The following is a 17,474-nucleotide window of genomic DNA, read 5'->3' as shown; positions in this document are numbered from 1 at the left end:
ACAAATTTCATGACATTTTCTGTCTGGAAGGATGACAATAATACATCAATTAACAAATGATACACTTCAAATCAGCTAAAAAAACATGCCTTGCAGACCGTAAATTTCATGCTGGGGCCGCATTAAAATGTGAACTCTGTTGTTGGGATGTCTGATTGGTTTATTCTTTGGGAGCTTTGTTGGAATGATTTTTGGGAGTATGATGAACTGATGGTGGGCGTGTTGCGTTGAACGTGACGTATACGTCAACATTTGAGTGTTATATGTGGAATTGTTTTTTCATAACCAAAAAATATATAATTTATGCTTCGGTTATGACAAGTGTTTATAGTTTTCAGTTACGTGTGATTACTGCTGTTAATTAAGAATTGTGAAATGGGGAAGCGTAAGGTAAAGCGAAAGCCACCACCAAAGGTGAAATCAATTGTACCGCTGGAGACACAATTTAATTGTCCATTCTGCAATCACGAAAGAGTGTGTGAAGTAAAAATGTATGTCTGTTTTTTTTTTTCCTTTGCAAATTCTAGAATTTGTTAATTCCGGATGTTGGTAAAGTATTTGAATAGTGCGTTGGACCCATAGATGGGCGTCTTATCAACTGTAGAAATTAGTGAATGCGATTTTACTGCTGAAGGATGCTTATTCCTAGTTTAAATCTTATGTTCTGGTTTGGTAGAGAACTTCTTTTGGAATTTGATTACTGAGTCTTAAATTTTTATCAGTGAGCAAATGTTAGACTTAAGCTTAAAATCGAAAGAAAGGTGTTAATAGGGCAGTTCATAGACAGACTCGGCTGTTTAATAAAGAGAAGAAAGATTTCCATCTTATCTGAATTAAAATTTCTGCTATAAGTAATGCTTTTGAAGACTTATAATTAATATCTCACAGAAAAATGAGACAATTTAAAATGTCAGATCATACTTTACATTCTGCAAAAAATCATCCTAAGTTAGTGTGAAATTCATGTACCAGTTTGATATTTAAAAAAAATGTAATACTCTAATATCGGTAGTATTTATTATTTCTTCCTTTGTTTTAGGGATCGTGAAAGAAATGTTGGTTTCATTTCGTGTAGAGTGTGTTTGGAGGATTTCCAAACAAATATCAATTATCTTTCTGAACCAATCGATGTCTATTCGGACTGGATAGATGCATGCGAGCAAGCAAATCGGTGAATCATTATTGTCCGTCACTATTTTACTGTTGTTTTCTTCTTTCAGACTATTTTGTAGTAATTTGTTGATTTAGCAAAGTATAGGGATGGAAATAGAGGGTTATTTGATTACCGTATATGTTTAATGTCATATCATTTGCAAGGTTTAATCTCAGGTTACATTGTGACGGTTGTATTGTTATAAAGATAATAAGTGTTTCCCGAAACTTTTTCAATCATAACCAAATATATCTCATATTTCCCAAGCATTTTCGGCATCCCAAAGTATTTTCGTTTCTTACTTTTCCGCTTTTTCAACAAAATTGTTTCATTCCACGGTATTCTTCTATGCTTTCGAAATGAGATTGGATTAATTTAATTGTAGTGGTTATACGAAGAATGTTAACGTAATATAATGTTGTGCAAGATAGAAACGACGATGTTATAGATTTGTAATCAGATGATTTAATTTCTTCTAGAGGAAAAATACAAAAGATTTTGGATTTCGCCGATTAATTTCAAGTCAAAGTATATCATTATTTTGTGCTTTCGAATGCATACAAAAATATTACAATTGTTCAGTTGTCAACATTCTTGAGTATTTTATTTTTTAATATATCTCTTCTTATCTAAAACTCACTAAAAGAAAAAAAAAACAGCTGTTCGGTGTATATTCGCTTTATCATTTGTTCGATTATAAAATTGCATTAAATGCATTTGTTGAAGTTGGAAAATCTGTATATAATGTTTCTGGTTTGTGTGACAACAGCGTGTGCAATTTAGGCTTATAGCTTCTAATTAGCTTTTGAAATTTAAAGCTCCATCGTACTATTCGCCAGATTTTTATATGGTAGCAGCAGTTTAAATTTATTCCAAACTTCATAAAAAAAATTTTTTTTTCGATATTAGAATTAGAAAAATTAAAGGCTTTTTCAAATTTACTTTAATCTACGTGAACTGTTTGTTACCAATGATTTGCTTATTCTCTAATAGTAGGAGCATGAAGTTATTGAGATGGAATAAATGTTTCACTGTTATAAGAAAGATGAGCAACTGTAAGATATTTGAAGAATTTTTATGTGGTAATGGATTTTCCTAATTTACTGACATTCACAGTACGGAAATCATTGACCTATGTGAGGCCCATATACAGAGTATTACTAAAGCTAAGATAAATAAAATTCATACAATAATATATAAAACTAGGGAAGATAGAACATTTCAAATTTTTCAATTCCAATCTAGAATCACTAAGAATAAATAGTGAAAATACTAACAAAAATGATTAGAAGAGTTATCCAATGACAAACTGAAATAATTGTATCAAATCTAAATCTAGAATTTTCCAGGAAGATAGTTTGTTTTTTTTTTTTTTTTCCTGCTAGTGTAAAGATCATTGAAATCCTCATTCTGCAAAAATTTAAAAAATTGACCAAATTTTTTTTTAAAATAATTTCTTTAACTAGGAAAACTATATTATACACCATCAAATGCTTCTCAAAGAATATATGATTAAATTTATGAAATTCTAATCTATATGCTTTTAAAATTTATGTAATTCATATAATTCATCAACCATTTCCAGCATGCAACCAATACTCCATGCTTGTGCACCACATGAATGATAACATGGAGAGCCATTTGCATTGGTTAATTCAGGTAGTGATGCCCAAGTTGAATGCTTCAAATGTTCCCAATAAGCACCCATTCGTGATCGTACGAATCGTTTTGCTTTCTCATAAAATTCCGCTGTATTCTTTTCTTCGCTGATTATTTTTGCTATGGATAATTTTGCTCGATAAAAAAACATTCCTACCCATAACCATTCCTAAAAATTGTTAATTTCAAAAAAAAAAAAAAAAAAAGAACACAAAATTTGAAAAATATTTGGATCTTTTTTTAAAAAGAATTATAAAGAAGATCTAAATTGAATTTTATGTTTTAGTATAAAATTTTGTTCAAATTTTAAATGCTTAAAATTGGAAACAGAAACATACCGGGCCTTGATGATAGCTCCAACCTCGAGCTGTTTTCTTTTCCGTACTATCATCGTCTTGATTGTAGAATGGACAATAATTATAATCACTGTAAAATAATTCAATAAAATTTACTTTTTTTTTTTTTTTTGAATTTAAACAAATTTCCAATATTGTATATGTTGTGTTAGATTAGCTTTATCAGAGTTATTGCTTAGTGTTATGAACTGAAGATAGATTATTACTTGGCATTAATTAAAGCCTCAATCTCTGTTAGATATTATTGAGCTTATGATATTACCTTGGATCAAGAGTTTTGATACCCAATGGCCCAAGTAATTCTTTCTCTGCAATTTGCAGTGCTTGCCAAGCTTTTTCTGGAGCTATCAGTTTTGGAGCCTAAAATGATAAGAGTTTTATAAAATAATTTTTCATTACATTCTAAACTTATTAACCGTTTGAATTTATTCTTCAAATTTTAATCTAAAACTTTGAAAGCTATGACAAAAACATGTTACATACAAAATAAACAAGCTTACCACGGCTAATGCAATCGAGAAATTCGGTCTTAATTGATAATCAGTATAACCTTGCGTGGAACCATACGTATCTTTAATTATACCACGTCTATTTACGTACTGTGATAAGTCATTGTCAGCTACATAAAAAAAGCGTTCGAAATTATTTTTCATAATATTCGCCCATTTTTGCCATGTCCAAATTTCATTTTCTATAAATTTATCATATTAAGCATTGATTCATTTATTATCTCAGATATTTTATGGAAATATTTAAATATCATACAAAAAAATGAAATAAAAAAAAAAAATTGTAATTTTAACAGAAACCATTAAAGACTCCTTCGTACGGATAGAATTTTTTCTGATACAATTCATCTAATTTTTCAATAACTGCAAAACAAAGGCCCTGCAATTCAACAGCAGCACCATCTCTGGGTGTTGCTGGCCAACCTTTATTACCAGCTTTCTCAGAACTTCCCATCTTATCCATCCATGTACCGCAATTATAGATATTACCGCCAAATATAAAACCCGTAGTGTGGTCAACATATGCTTTTACATGAAAGCCTAAAATGTCATCCTACAATGAATTTCATCTTATAAATTTAGGCCTTTATTAATTAATATTTATTTATTATTATTATTATATTATTATCATTTATTATTATTGTTATTATCATTACTATTATTATTATTATTACCAAAAAAAAAAAACAATCCTTTATTATTTTTCATTTTATTACTTCTTTTTCGGGAATAAATTTTGCAAAATTTGAAATTTTTTGAAACATACCTTGCTCCTGCATATGTTCATCAATTCTAGGGCCAGCATTACGTTCTATAAATTCTATTCCATTAAAATGTCTCATAAGTGCTTCTTGCATCGTATCAGCAAGATACTGCTCCTAAAATTGATTTTTAATATTTTTGATTAATGAAGAAAGCAAAAAAAATAATGAGTAAAAATATAGAGATAAGATAATCAGAGAGAAAAAAATTTTTTTTTTTTTAGATTCGAAAATAAAATTACTCGAATTGTTACATTGCAGGTATGCAATGATTTGAAGTATAAAAATTATATCATATTAATTAGACAAATTATACCATATTAATTAATCAAATTACATTATATTAATTAATTAAATTATATCATATTAATTAGTTAATAAATTAATTTACTTACAGTTAAGTCATGACCATAGATGGTATCATCATGGATGAATATACGAAGTACTTTACTTTTGAGAATCTCGACACCTTGTGGAACCATTTCAATATACTTCACAATGGCATACAACCAGAACCAAACAGCATCACGAGCATTATAACGTGCACCGTATCCACCATCCAAAAGATTCGGTATTAATCCATGTCTTATTGCACCACCATATGACAGGATTAAGTTTCTACAACATTTTCTTTTTTTTTAAAAAAATGATAATATATCAATATCAATAACTGAAAATATACCAGTATCACTGATAATATACCAGTATCAATGACTGAAAATATACCAATATCACTGATAACATACCAGTACCAATTTTAATTTCAGATTATCTTCAGCTAAATTTTCTGTTTATGCAATTTTCATTTATCCCAAATTAATACCTTTAAAATGAACACTTAATAAACTCGCACTGAATCCGATTGATCCTGTTAGCTCCTCTAATTTGTATCAGTAATATCAAGATGAATAAAATTATTCTTATCATATAATTCTTATCATAATAGCGAATAAATACAAATTCATGCATTATTAGTTTTAATCTTTTGAATTGAATTAATTGATTTGAAACATGAACAATAGCTAAATATTATATTTTATATTAATTAATCAAGCAAGATTTTACCGTGCATCCTGAAATCGACCTGTAACAAGGCAGCAACCAGGTAATGCGATGAAAGTATCTCGTCCCCAATTTCTCCAAAATCCAGTTGAGAAATGCGGTAAACCAGCGGAAAGAGATGAAGGCAGATCATCTTCTATCTTATATCCATCCGGTAGAAGCGCTAACTTTGAATTTTTAACTGCTCCAAGAAAAGCTACAGAAGATAGCGCTAATGATTGAACATATATCGATGCTGTTACAAATGGTCTATAATTATTGGACAAAATTGTTAATTAACTTAATTAAGCAAAAATGCTAAAAGTTAGCAATTTTTAATCAATAAATGAGACTTGAATCATAACAGATTTGTTCGATAATCAAATATAGTTTATAGTAAAATTAAGAAATGGACAATATTCTTGGGAAAATTGATAAACAAACATTAAATTTGTAAAAAAAAAAAAAAAAAAAAAGGTTTTATTCAATTCATCGTAAAATATGAATGATATTTGATATTTTAAATAAAATATGAATGATACTTGATATTTTAAATATTTAAATAAAAGTTATTTAAGAAAGACTAACCGACTTAATTTTTTCATCAACTGTTCCAATGTTGTTTCATAAATTAGCGAAAATAATGCTTCAAAATAGCAAGGTCTTAAATCATATGGTACTTCATGAAGTGGTAAGAATAAAATTCGAATAATACGAGCAATTTCTGTCAACATTGGATTATGCTTACTGAGCCTATGGTAAATATAATCACAAAGCCATAAGCCATCACGTAAATTTTGACATATCGGATGTCCGAGATCATTATCAAACCGAATATTATTTAAATATGGTAATAATCCTGAAATAAACATTTTTCCATGTGTTTTTTTTTTTTTTTTTTCTTTATTCTCGTCATTTTCATCCATAATTAAATTGGTATTAATTAATTTTAGTCATTTCCTACTATTTATGAATTTTTTTTTTCTTAATGACAATGTTATTTTTAATGAATAAAAAGAGAAAATCTAAAGATTATTCAATTGATAGCACAAGTGATATTATTGATAAATTCTGATATTATTTTCACGTTAGCAATTAGCTACTTGCATTTGTTAAATCAATGCCTAATAATTTTTGAAAAAAATACTCAATAATTGATAATGTAGTTGATAATTGATAACAATAATTAATGATTGATAATAATTTACTGATAATGTAGCAAAACTTTTGCAAGTTCATTATCATATCATCATAACATATCGCATTTTCTAACAATTACAATTTTGCATTAATATGAATTTCAATTTTTTTTTTTTTTTTATCAGGGAAAATTTTATATATATTGATAATAAAACTAACCTTGTAAACCACAATAATCTAATGTTTTCCAATGAGGTATATTATAAGAGCTTGATCCGAAATCATCCTCATCTTCTGCAGCACATCGGAATAAAAGTATATTGAAAGTTTGCAGAGTTGATTGTTTTAATGCATTCACAAAATCTGTAATTCATATTAAATTCATACTAATATCAACTTATTTTTTTTTATTCGCTATTAGGAGTAACACTTCGTGAAGAATTATGTAAATGTTTGGATGTAAGAAAATTTTAATTTAAATATTTTATTGATCGAAATTTTTGACATATTATTAATGATAATAAATGCACTAACATGTTTTTATGAAATCATTCTTTCCAGATAAATAATCACGAATCAATTTGATTGCTTCTGTAGCTTTCTTAATTGGTGATACTCTATAAAATTTTGATTTTAAATTTAAAAAAAATATGACTCACATTTCATCTTATATAAATAATATGTTTAAATTTTGCAATTATTGATAGCAATAAACTTTTTTCATTTGTTAAGTCGAATTTATTAAGCAAATGATTTTAGTATTTTGCTAAAATTTCCATATAAATTCTAGTCTGCCAATAAAACTCTTTTTTTTTTTCACTTCAGCTAACTGATTTACTTTAGCTCAAAATAATCATTAGTAAAATGACTCTTACTTTTCTTTGGCTCTTACTTTTCGTCTGATTTATTCCTCATTACTCGCAGCTAATTAACTGTAACTTAACTAACTTTATAACAATAACTGATCCGGAAGGAAAATGTTTCAGATGAAGTTTGCCATTTGTTTCATACTGTTTGATGATTGCTAATTTCGAATCATTTCCTTTCAAATGCTCTCGAACTTCCACTTTAGCACCATTTAAACCAACAATTTTGTCTTCACTTTCTGTAGCTTTTTTTCTTTTGCTTTGATTTATTAAAATTTCAATTTAAAATAAATTCAATAGTTCATGTCATAAATATGCAACAATATACCTTGTCGTCCTTTATCCGTATAGGAAAATTCGATTTCCAATACAATTTCATCCAATACACCTAAAATTTATTGCTTTCATTTGACAGCATTTTGAACTAATTGTGAAAGGTAAAATATAGACACATAATGAAATCATTCAATGTCGTACATTTTCCGGTATGTACACTAGATTTCCGGAAAAAAAAAAAAAAAAAAAAACTTTTTCAGTGCTACTAGCTGTTGTTAAATCACTTAATTTAACTTATTCATTTATAAAAAACATGACAGTTTTGAAAAATGATAACGACTAGAAAAATTAAATGATAGTAGTTAAAACCGATTACCAGTAAATGTCAAATCTTCAACTGCTGGACAATCATAGCAAATGGCATTCTTATTGAAAGCAGTATATGCAAGCATAATAACTTTTTCGTGAGTTACCGGATTATGTCGTGTTACAGCTACAATATCCGGTGTTCGTTGATCAACATAAATCTAAAACTGAATAAAATACAAAAATTTCAATTATTTTCAATTAATCACTCAGTCACAAACAATCGTTTCATCGTTAAGCATTATGAAAAAAGAAAGTTTAAATTTCAAAATGTAACAAATTATTAAATAATAAATTAATACCTGAGTATAATTATGTTCTGCAAGCCAAACATGCAAGCTATTCAGTGCGGCACGTGCTGGAATAATAGTAGACGATTGTTTTACTTCATCCCACGTCGTATAATTACGTGTTTCACTAACAACATCTATCTAAAATTTAAAAATTGAACAGAGGAAAGAGATAATATATCATATCATATCATATCATACTGATTTCAAAAATATTATAAAGGAAGAATAAATGAGCAAAATATTTTCCATTTATAAACATTGTTATGTTATCATTAATTTTCTTTTTAAATAATCTGTTTAATGTTATCAACAATAAACTTAATTTAATTTAATTTAAATTGGATAAAGTTAATTCAAAGCATTATAGTTTCATCAATTATCAATGATATCATTTCATTTACTTACCTTATAAGATAAGTAACAAAAAATGACTAAAATATCAATAATTACCTTATAAGGGACAAGTTCATCATATCCTCGAACACTGCCAATACCACAGTTTGCCATTGCTAGCATTGCTGCTGTTGGTATACAATCATAAACGGAACGTTTCTGGAAATTATTTACATAAAATATTAACAAAATAATCATTGAATAATTATGATATTCTTCAAAAGTTATTCCTAAGTTAATTATCATATTCTAGCTAAATAAATAAACCTAGAAAATATCAAATAATCCATTTTAAATAAAACATTTGAGTACATACAATCAGATAAAACATTAAAATTAATCATTGCATTTGTAACTTTACTCTTAACACTATAACAATTTAAATTATTTCTTAATATCAATAAGATCATTGATTAATATCATTTAAATTAATTGATATAGTAATTTAAAAAAAAAAAAAAAAGAAAGAGAATACTTCAATAGCTGAAGGATTATCATGTGTTTGATCAAAGAATAAAGCTGGTGCTATGCAAGATCTTGCATCTTGAATTGATTTTTGAATAAATCCACCTAATACATCACCGCCAAATCGATAAATTAAACGACCTTGTTCAAAACTTATTGGAGCATTTTGAGCTTCTGAAAGAATTACAGTACATATTAATTAAGCATAAAATTTTTGAAATAATTTAACAAAAAAAAAAAAAAAAATGGCTAAATTATTAATAATTACCTCGTATTAAAGAAGTTATTCCAAGTCGATTTACAAAAATATTATCCAAATTTTCACTCTGTGTGAAAAGTTCTGCTATAACATAGATATCTGGTCGTATTTCACGAGCAGCTTTTAATAAATACTGAAAAAAAAAAGTTACAATAACATTTGTTATAATATATTAAATTTTACATTAGTAATATTTTATAAATAAAATTTTATAATTGAAAAAAAAAAAAAAAAAAATGTAAAGTAATATACTTCAGCAACATGTATTGGTGTACTGTGACAATTATCAATACGTAAACCATGAAATATTTTTGCACAACGTTGACTAAAATGAAAAAATATATATATAAAAAAATTCATTACTTGTAATTACTCAATTAAATATGCAAACATTATTCCTATTTTCAACTTATCATATTTTATCTCCTACTGTTTCTAAATTTTAAGTCTTAATTTTGTTTCTTAAATTAAAAAAAAAAAAAAAAATTCTAAAAAACTAATTTAAAAATTTAATAAGACTGAAATTTGTTTTTTTTTTTTTTTCAAATTTCAATTTTTTTTGAAAAATTATATTAGATACCCATATACAATAGTGATATGAAATTTTAGGATAACATACAACGATGGTTTTCGTTAGCGAAAAAAAAAACAAAAACAAATAAAAAAATGAAAGATTCCTTTATTTAAATAGTAAAAGTAAAATGTAAAATAGTAAAATAAGAGAAAAGGAAATTCAAGCAAAATCTTAAATAGGAAATTTACGTGTATTTCTTCATCAGATCCCATAAATACGGGCAATCTTCCGGCTTTTCGCCATAATTTAACTTAATACAATCACCCCAACATACCAAATGTCTCATCAGGTAAACCTGAAGTAAGAAGTTATTATAATTTAAAATTAATAATAAAAATGAAAATGACAAAATAATAAATATTCTGTTACATGAAACTAAAAATTATTAATTTCAAATGTTTTTATTAACTTATAATATTCAGCAAATTAAAGTAGATTTTATTAATTATTAATACTCAGTAAATTAAAATAGATTTTATTAATTATTAATACTCAGTAAATTAAACTAAATTTTATTAATTTATAACACTCAGTAAATTAAAACAGACTTTATTAACCTATAATACTCAGTAAATTAAAACAGATTTCATTAACCTAAATACTTGGCAAATTAAAACAGATTTTATTAACCTACAATACTCTGTAAATTAAAATAGGTTCTATTAACTTATAAAATAGGTTCTATTAACTTATAATACTCAGTAAATCAAAATAGACTATTAAAATTAAATATGAATTTTGATATCAATAAGATGATTTCAATTTTGTATCATGATTATCATCACCTAATGCAATTATCATGATTAGTATTATTAAGATTGTTATTAACTAATGCTATACAATGGATTACTTAAGCATATCTCGAGAAAACTGTAATCATATACTGTCAAAATAGTATGATTACTATCGGATGACGTAACCTAGATACTTTTCAACAAAGTAAATAATGTAAATTGCCAAAAAATCCACAAAATGTTAGGTTGAATTAGGTTTGCAAACCTATGAAATCAATTTGAATTAAATACTTTATTCATTATAATAAATATTTTTATTCGTTTAACCTGCGATGAATAATGAAATAAATATTTTACCTACGATAGATAATGAATTAAATATTTTATTACTTAAACCTATGATAGATAATGAATTAAATATTTTATTACTTAAACCTATGATAGATAATGAATTAAATATTTTTGTTTGTTATACCTGCGATGGATAATGTGCAAAATTTGATAATGGATTATCATTCATAACCCATCCATTACATGCCATTATTTTTTCAGCTGTTTCATTGTTATAAGCAAATTTCTCCTCATCTTTCCATGAAGACAGTGATGGAAATGGTTGTACAAAATATCTAAAAAAAGAAAAACGAAAATATTCCAATAAATTAGAAAGATAGTTAATATAATATCAATTAATTTCTTATTTACTTACTATAATTTAATCATCTATTACAAAAAAAAAGATATATAAAAATAAGTTTTAAACAAAAAATAAAATAACTTTTAAAAATGTTAAAAGTAAATATAATTTAATCATCTATTAATAATTCAAAAACAATAAAAAAAAATTGCGGTAATAAAGTTTTAAATCAAACAATGTATAAATGCAAAAATAGAATAACCAATTAGGAGTACCATATTTTTATATTTATTATTTTTAACATTTTTAAAAGTTATTTTATTTTGTTATAATTTGCAATAGTAACAATCAATTTATTAAAATTATTGGTTATGATAATATGATTATTTAGATGACGTATGACATGTTGACAATACTAATCCACCAAAAAAATCCACCTAATTCTAATTAATAAATACATTTTTTTTTTTTTCAATGATTAACAAGTTAATCTTATATTTATTAAAAAGATGATAAAAAGAAGAAAAATTTTGAAATTTATAAAAATTTTAATTGAGTAATTGATGGCACTTACTGAATGATATATACATATCTACATACTTACTGGGTGATAAATATACTTAACTGAATGATATATACTTATGTACATACTTACTAGATGACATATACTTATGTACATAATTACTGGATAATATATACTTACTGCGTGACAAGCCCGAAAATCTCGGTTAATTCACGTCGTTTCGGTCCCGACTGATCAATTCGTTCATAAGAAATATGACCAGCACAAGCTTGCAATATATTTTCATAAATTTCTGCACCTGTTTTCAATGCTTTTTCATTCAGGAATTGAAGATGTGCTTGAAATGCTTCCAAACACTTCCATTGTCTATCTTTCTCATCACAAGCATCATTCCTTCAATGCAAAAATTGAAATTTGCAAAGTTTCATCTAAAATAAATTTTCGAACTTCATAATCAAATGTTAACTTCATTTTAACACTATTTACTAGGCTATTGTTTAAAGTATTGGAAATGTTGAAAGAGCCAAGAAGTTTGAAAATGTTAGAAGAGTTTTATAATTAAAATTAAAATTTGATACCTTTCTCTGTTAAAAATCATATTTGCATGATTCATGTCAACGATGAAGCCAAATCGATTCCAGTTCAATCCTGGCTTTGATTCTAACATTTCATCTCGTACTTCTGGAGATGCTCCTTCTAAATATTATTATGATTAAAAATAAAATTCATCTAATGAAAATTTAAATAAATTTTTGAAGAAAATTTTTGCTTAAAAAATAAGTAAGTTATTATAAGTAATACAATTGTCTTTTTCGATAGTGTATAAATTGAAAAATTCATGAATTGACTTTCTAGAAAATGATGCTAACCATTAAGCATTATCTTTAAGCTTTCGATTAATTTTAACAATTAATAATATTTTTCAATATTTTTAAATACCTTCGACATATTTTTCAAATTCTGTCACCATTTTCTCAATGTCAACTTGAAAGAATTCGTGAACTCTCAATTGTGGTAAAATTTCATTGCGCAAAATGTCAAGGATAGTCTAAAAAAAAAAAAAAAAAAAAAAAAGAATGAAAAGGAATAAAATGAAAAACTGAAATTTATCAAATATTATTAATTAAATTTGCTGAATATTATTAATTTAAATTATTAAAGCAATCCAATAATATCTAACATACTCTTAAATGTTCAACACTATTAATTTCCTTGCTAAGATTTCGATTCTTATATTTTCCATTCATAATATCCATACCAAAATGATATAAAAGTCGATCAAGAATATAAGCTGGTCGCAAATGTGGACTATTTTTTAAATTATAAGCGCATTCTGGATGTTCCTAAAAACAACAAAAAAAAAAAAAAAAATAATAATAATTATAAATTATTATCAAAAGATATATTCCATTTCTTTACATAATTCAATTGAAATTAATCAATTAAATAATACTTATACTGGTATAATTAATAAACTATTGCTAATGCATAAAGTTTATAGATAATATAAATTAAATTAATAAAATAGTACTTATAATTGTTAACAGTAATAGTAAAATGAATTTTAATTTAATATCAAAATGATAAGAATAAACAATGTAACTTACTAAAAGCCATAAAGCATTACGAGCTGCATGATTCCATACAACATCTTGTATTGATAATAAATGATAATCTTTTTCGAGATTTTTTATTAATATTGCCAAATCGTCATATGTATACTGTTTTCCCTGTTTAAATAAATTATTTGAAATTTAAGCTTATTAATTAAACGAATCAATTTTAAGCTTAAATGATAAAATTAATTGAAAAAAAATATCATTGCAGAAAAGCATTGAATGTGATAATAGTTCTTTGTATATGAAGTTCATATATATTAATAAATTGTTTTAGAATAGCGCAAATAAATTTAATTATTAATTAAATTTACTGGAATAATTAATAAACTATTGCTAATACATAAAGTTTGTAGATAATATAAATTAGATTAATAGAATAGCACTTATAATTGTTAACAGTAATGGCAAAATGAATTTTAATTTAATAGCAAAATAATAATTAAATTTAAACACTTTATTTATAAAAAAAATTAATTCATTCTAAGCAAACTTACGGCTGTATTGAAATTCGGATTCAATTGCATTGGATCAGCAATACAATAACTAAAATAAACAATCAATGATTTCATATATAAAACTTTTTAAAAACAATGCATAATTATCAAAGAAGAATTAAGAAAAAAAAAAAAAAAGAGCTAAAATCTATATTTCATATAAGTGGGAATTTTTTAAATTTTGCTTATGATTAATTTTTTTAATACATTACTAGTTTTAAGTTTTAATTTAATTTTAAACTTTAATTTGTCAAAGTTTAAATTTAAATCGAATGAAAATACTTTAAAATGTATTAAAATACAAAAAAAAAAAAAAAAATAAAGAAAAGAAAAAGATGTAGAATATAAAATAAATAAATAACTGATAATACTTTAAGATTATGCAAATTTGTTATTTTTAAAATGAAATATACCTGCTATTTGAAATTCCAAGTTGTTGAACAGGAGTGAAATGAATCATATTATATTTTGCTTTTGCAGCTATTTGTAAACGTTTCTCCCACATATCAAATGTACCAAGAAGTTTTGAGATATGTGTGATACATGTTACTGCATTCAGAAGTAATGGATGTTTATTGAGGAATAAAATTGGCATAACCAGAATGTATCCACTACCAGCTATTTTACTAAAAATTTTCTTTTTTTTTTTTTTTTTTTCAGCCATTTTCGTTTTTTTTTTTTGTTTAAATTAATTAATTAATTATATAAAGATTGATTTTGAGAATAAAATTTAAATTAAAATAATAATAATAATAATAATACCTTTCATTATCAACAATAAAATGATATGAGAAAGCACCAGATTGTTCACATTTAATTTCAGCAAATGTTGCAAATTCATCAGTACCCTCATTCCAGGATATCTTACCCGAAATTGACGTAAAGACATTCACATCACGTCCCAAAAGACTTGAACCACGAACAAAACGTACATACCAGCCTAGAATTATTTTAAAATTATTGAGCTAATTATCATTTGAAAAGATTACATACAAAAAAAAAAAAAAAAATATGTGAAATTAAAATACATGGAACTATGAAAATATAATTTGAAACTTAAAAAAAAAAAAAAAAAACAATTGCTATCAAAACAATTCCTTCTGTTTCATTTACAAATTAGACATTTCATAGCATACCTTCATAAATTGAAGTTTGAGTATTTTTTTCAAATTTCAATATTTCTTTCAACATTTTAATTTCATTCATAAAACAATAAATAATAATAAAAGAATAATAAATAATAAAAAATAATAATCTAAAAAAAAAAAAAAAATAAAAACTTCATCATTTCTTTTTCAGTTTATTTCAACATAAACATGCCAAAACAAAGAATTAATATAAAATATCAAACCTTTCTGGAAACGAAATACTAACTGGTCGAGATCATCACCATAATTAAGAGTGATAATACGCGTTTCCGGTTTCCGATTTTCATCGGTATCACTCTTCGATAAATTAATAGTTTCAGTTAAACACATAATGTTTAAATATACAAGTGCAAAGAAAGCTAAAATAATTAGTCTAAAGAGGATGAAATAATTTGTTGATGAATTGAACAAAAGATATTTGCAGCGTTGAAAATAGCAATTTATCAATTAATTTTAAAAATTTTCGACTCCCTTCTAAATATTTAATTTAAAAAGAAAATTAAATTAATGTAAAATACATTTTCTTTTTTTTTAGTAAGACTAAAAAATAAATAAAACAATCAATCAATAATCAGTTATATTGTCGATCTTCTTTTTTTTCTTTTTGCAGGAAAGCAAGAAATTATTAAGAGCAAAATTCATTCTAATTAAAAATAAAAACTAGAAATTTAAACTGCAACCAAAAAAACAAAAAACAAAAACAAAAATTTTAATTTAAAAATTTAACGAAAAAAACAAAAAAAAAAAAAAAAAGAATGTAAATGAATTGGCTTTTGATGTTTGTATAGAAAGGAAGCAAAACAAAGTGCAGCACAGCAAAATGATACACAAAAAATTTTCAATCTAACTAATCGATTTATTTCTATGCTTCTCCCCCCCCTCTCCCCCCCCTTTTCTCCCTTTCGTCCGTCACGTGTCACGTGCATTCTGAGGAATAATTCACATTTGATATCATACTTTTTTTTTGTCAGGCTGTTTACATTATAAATTGAAAAAATAAGCTTAGAAAAAAGAAATTGTTTAGCATTTAGCATTTATGTAATTGAAATTTAAAAATATATTATAATCGAAGCTGTATTTGAAATTATCGTAATTTAAATTTAAATAATATTGCAGTTGCAAGTTGAAAATAGGGTGATTTCTATTTTGACTGTAAATGAATGATAAATAGTATACCAAAATTAATGACCGTATGGAATGGTCATAGGGATGGCTACGTGAATGACCACAGGGATAGCTACGTGAATGACCACAGGGTTGGCTACGTAAATGACCACAGGGATAGCTACGTGAATGACCACAGGGATAGCTACGTGAATGACCACAATGAGGGTGACAATAATACTATTTTAAGAAGCAAAAACAAAAGAGGCACATTTGAGAATGAAAAATTTGTTTATTTTTAATGCTAATGCTTTAAACTATTGAAATATTTTTTAAAGTCATTTCAAAAATAACTATAAGCGGTTTTTTTTTTTCTTTTGTTTATTAATTATGTATGATTATAGAAAGTGTTAGTGAATTAAAATTAGTTTAATTTCTTACTTTTGAAATATATTCATTATGTTGTATTGCATCAGAAAGTTCACTTTCACTATATTTCATAGTGTCACATCGAATTTCCGAATTAATCTTTTGAAATTGTCCGATAGTTTTTGTTGTTTCCTTAATTCATATTTCATTTGTGTGTTTTAAAAAATTAAAAATAAGAGGCAAAAATTTCCTAATCTGTCACCATCAATCTTTTAGTATTGCGTTAATTGTAAAACATTTAATTAATAAAATTAATTACTTCATAAAATCTAACTCAGTCTATTCTGCAAAAATAAAAAAGTAAATAATAATTAAATCTCAAAAATTCAATTTCTTTAAAATCAAGTGGAATATATTTATGATATATTTTGCAAGAAATAATATTAAATAACAAATGATGCAATTGTTTAATTAATTTTTCTATTCAGGTAGAAATAATAATTCTTAAAGAAAATAGAGTAAACAAAGTAATCATTCCGGTTTATTTCTTTCGTTTTCTTCTGTCACAAACTTTTCTTTTTTTTTTTTTTTTTTAAAGATAAATTTGTTAATATTAAATAGAAAATTATCAAATTTATTTTATCTGTTTTTTTTTTCTCAAATTTTAGTATTTTTACTAAAATGTGCGTTTATTTTTAGCATTAATTAGTAATATTTTTATTATTATTCTTTCTAACT

At 25.1% G+C, this 17,474-nt stretch overlaps 2 protein-coding genes across 2 annotated transcripts; one reads left to right on the top strand and one right to left on the bottom strand.

Annotated features, from left to right (window-relative positions):
* Nucleotides 1-375: 375 nt before the first annotated feature.
* Bm6833 (Hypothetical UPF0222 protein Y54G11A.11 in chromosome II, putative) lies at nucleotides 376-1,175 on the top strand (the record flags this gene model as incomplete). Its single annotated transcript, XM_001895227.2, has 2 exons — nucleotides 376-491; nucleotides 1,040-1,175. 2 exons carry the CDS (start codon nucleotides 376-378, stop codon nucleotides 1,173-1,175), a joined length of 252 nt encoding a protein of 83 aa, XP_001895262.1.
* Nucleotides 1,176-2,696: 1,521 nt separating this feature from the next.
* Bma-agl-1 (Amylo-alpha-1,6-glucosidase family protein) lies at nucleotides 2,697-15,593 on the bottom strand (the record flags this gene model as incomplete). Its single annotated transcript, XM_043079333.1, has 30 exons — nucleotides 2,697-2,981; nucleotides 3,151-3,238; nucleotides 3,431-3,528; nucleotides 3,669-3,859; nucleotides 3,978-4,217; nucleotides 4,444-4,555; nucleotides 4,834-5,056; nucleotides 5,504-5,749; nucleotides 6,068-6,338; nucleotides 6,839-6,982; nucleotides 7,154-7,236; nucleotides 7,568-7,724; nucleotides 7,814-7,873; nucleotides 8,138-8,288; nucleotides 8,430-8,558; nucleotides 8,871-8,972; nucleotides 9,289-9,452; nucleotides 9,547-9,670; nucleotides 9,790-9,862; nucleotides 10,300-10,406; nucleotides 11,321-11,471; nucleotides 12,183-12,395; nucleotides 12,581-12,698; nucleotides 12,942-13,050; nucleotides 13,187-13,345; nucleotides 13,610-13,732; nucleotides 14,116-14,164; nucleotides 14,529-14,741; nucleotides 14,878-15,055; nucleotides 15,467-15,593. The coding sequence occupies 30 exons, from the start codon at nucleotides 15,591-15,593 to the stop codon at nucleotides 2,697-2,699; spliced, it is 4,488 nt and encodes a 1,495-aa protein (XP_042935267.1).
* Nucleotides 15,594-17,474: the final 1,881 nt, after the last annotated feature.

Source organism: Brugia malayi (assembly GCF_000002995.4).
Source record: "Brugia malayi strain FR3 genome assembly, contig: Bm_v4_Chr2_contig_001, whole genome shotgun sequence".
NCBI lineage: Eukaryota > Metazoa > Nematoda > Chromadorea > Rhabditida > Onchocercidae > Brugia > Brugia malayi.
This window is presented reverse-complemented; position numbering and strand designations above follow the sequence as displayed.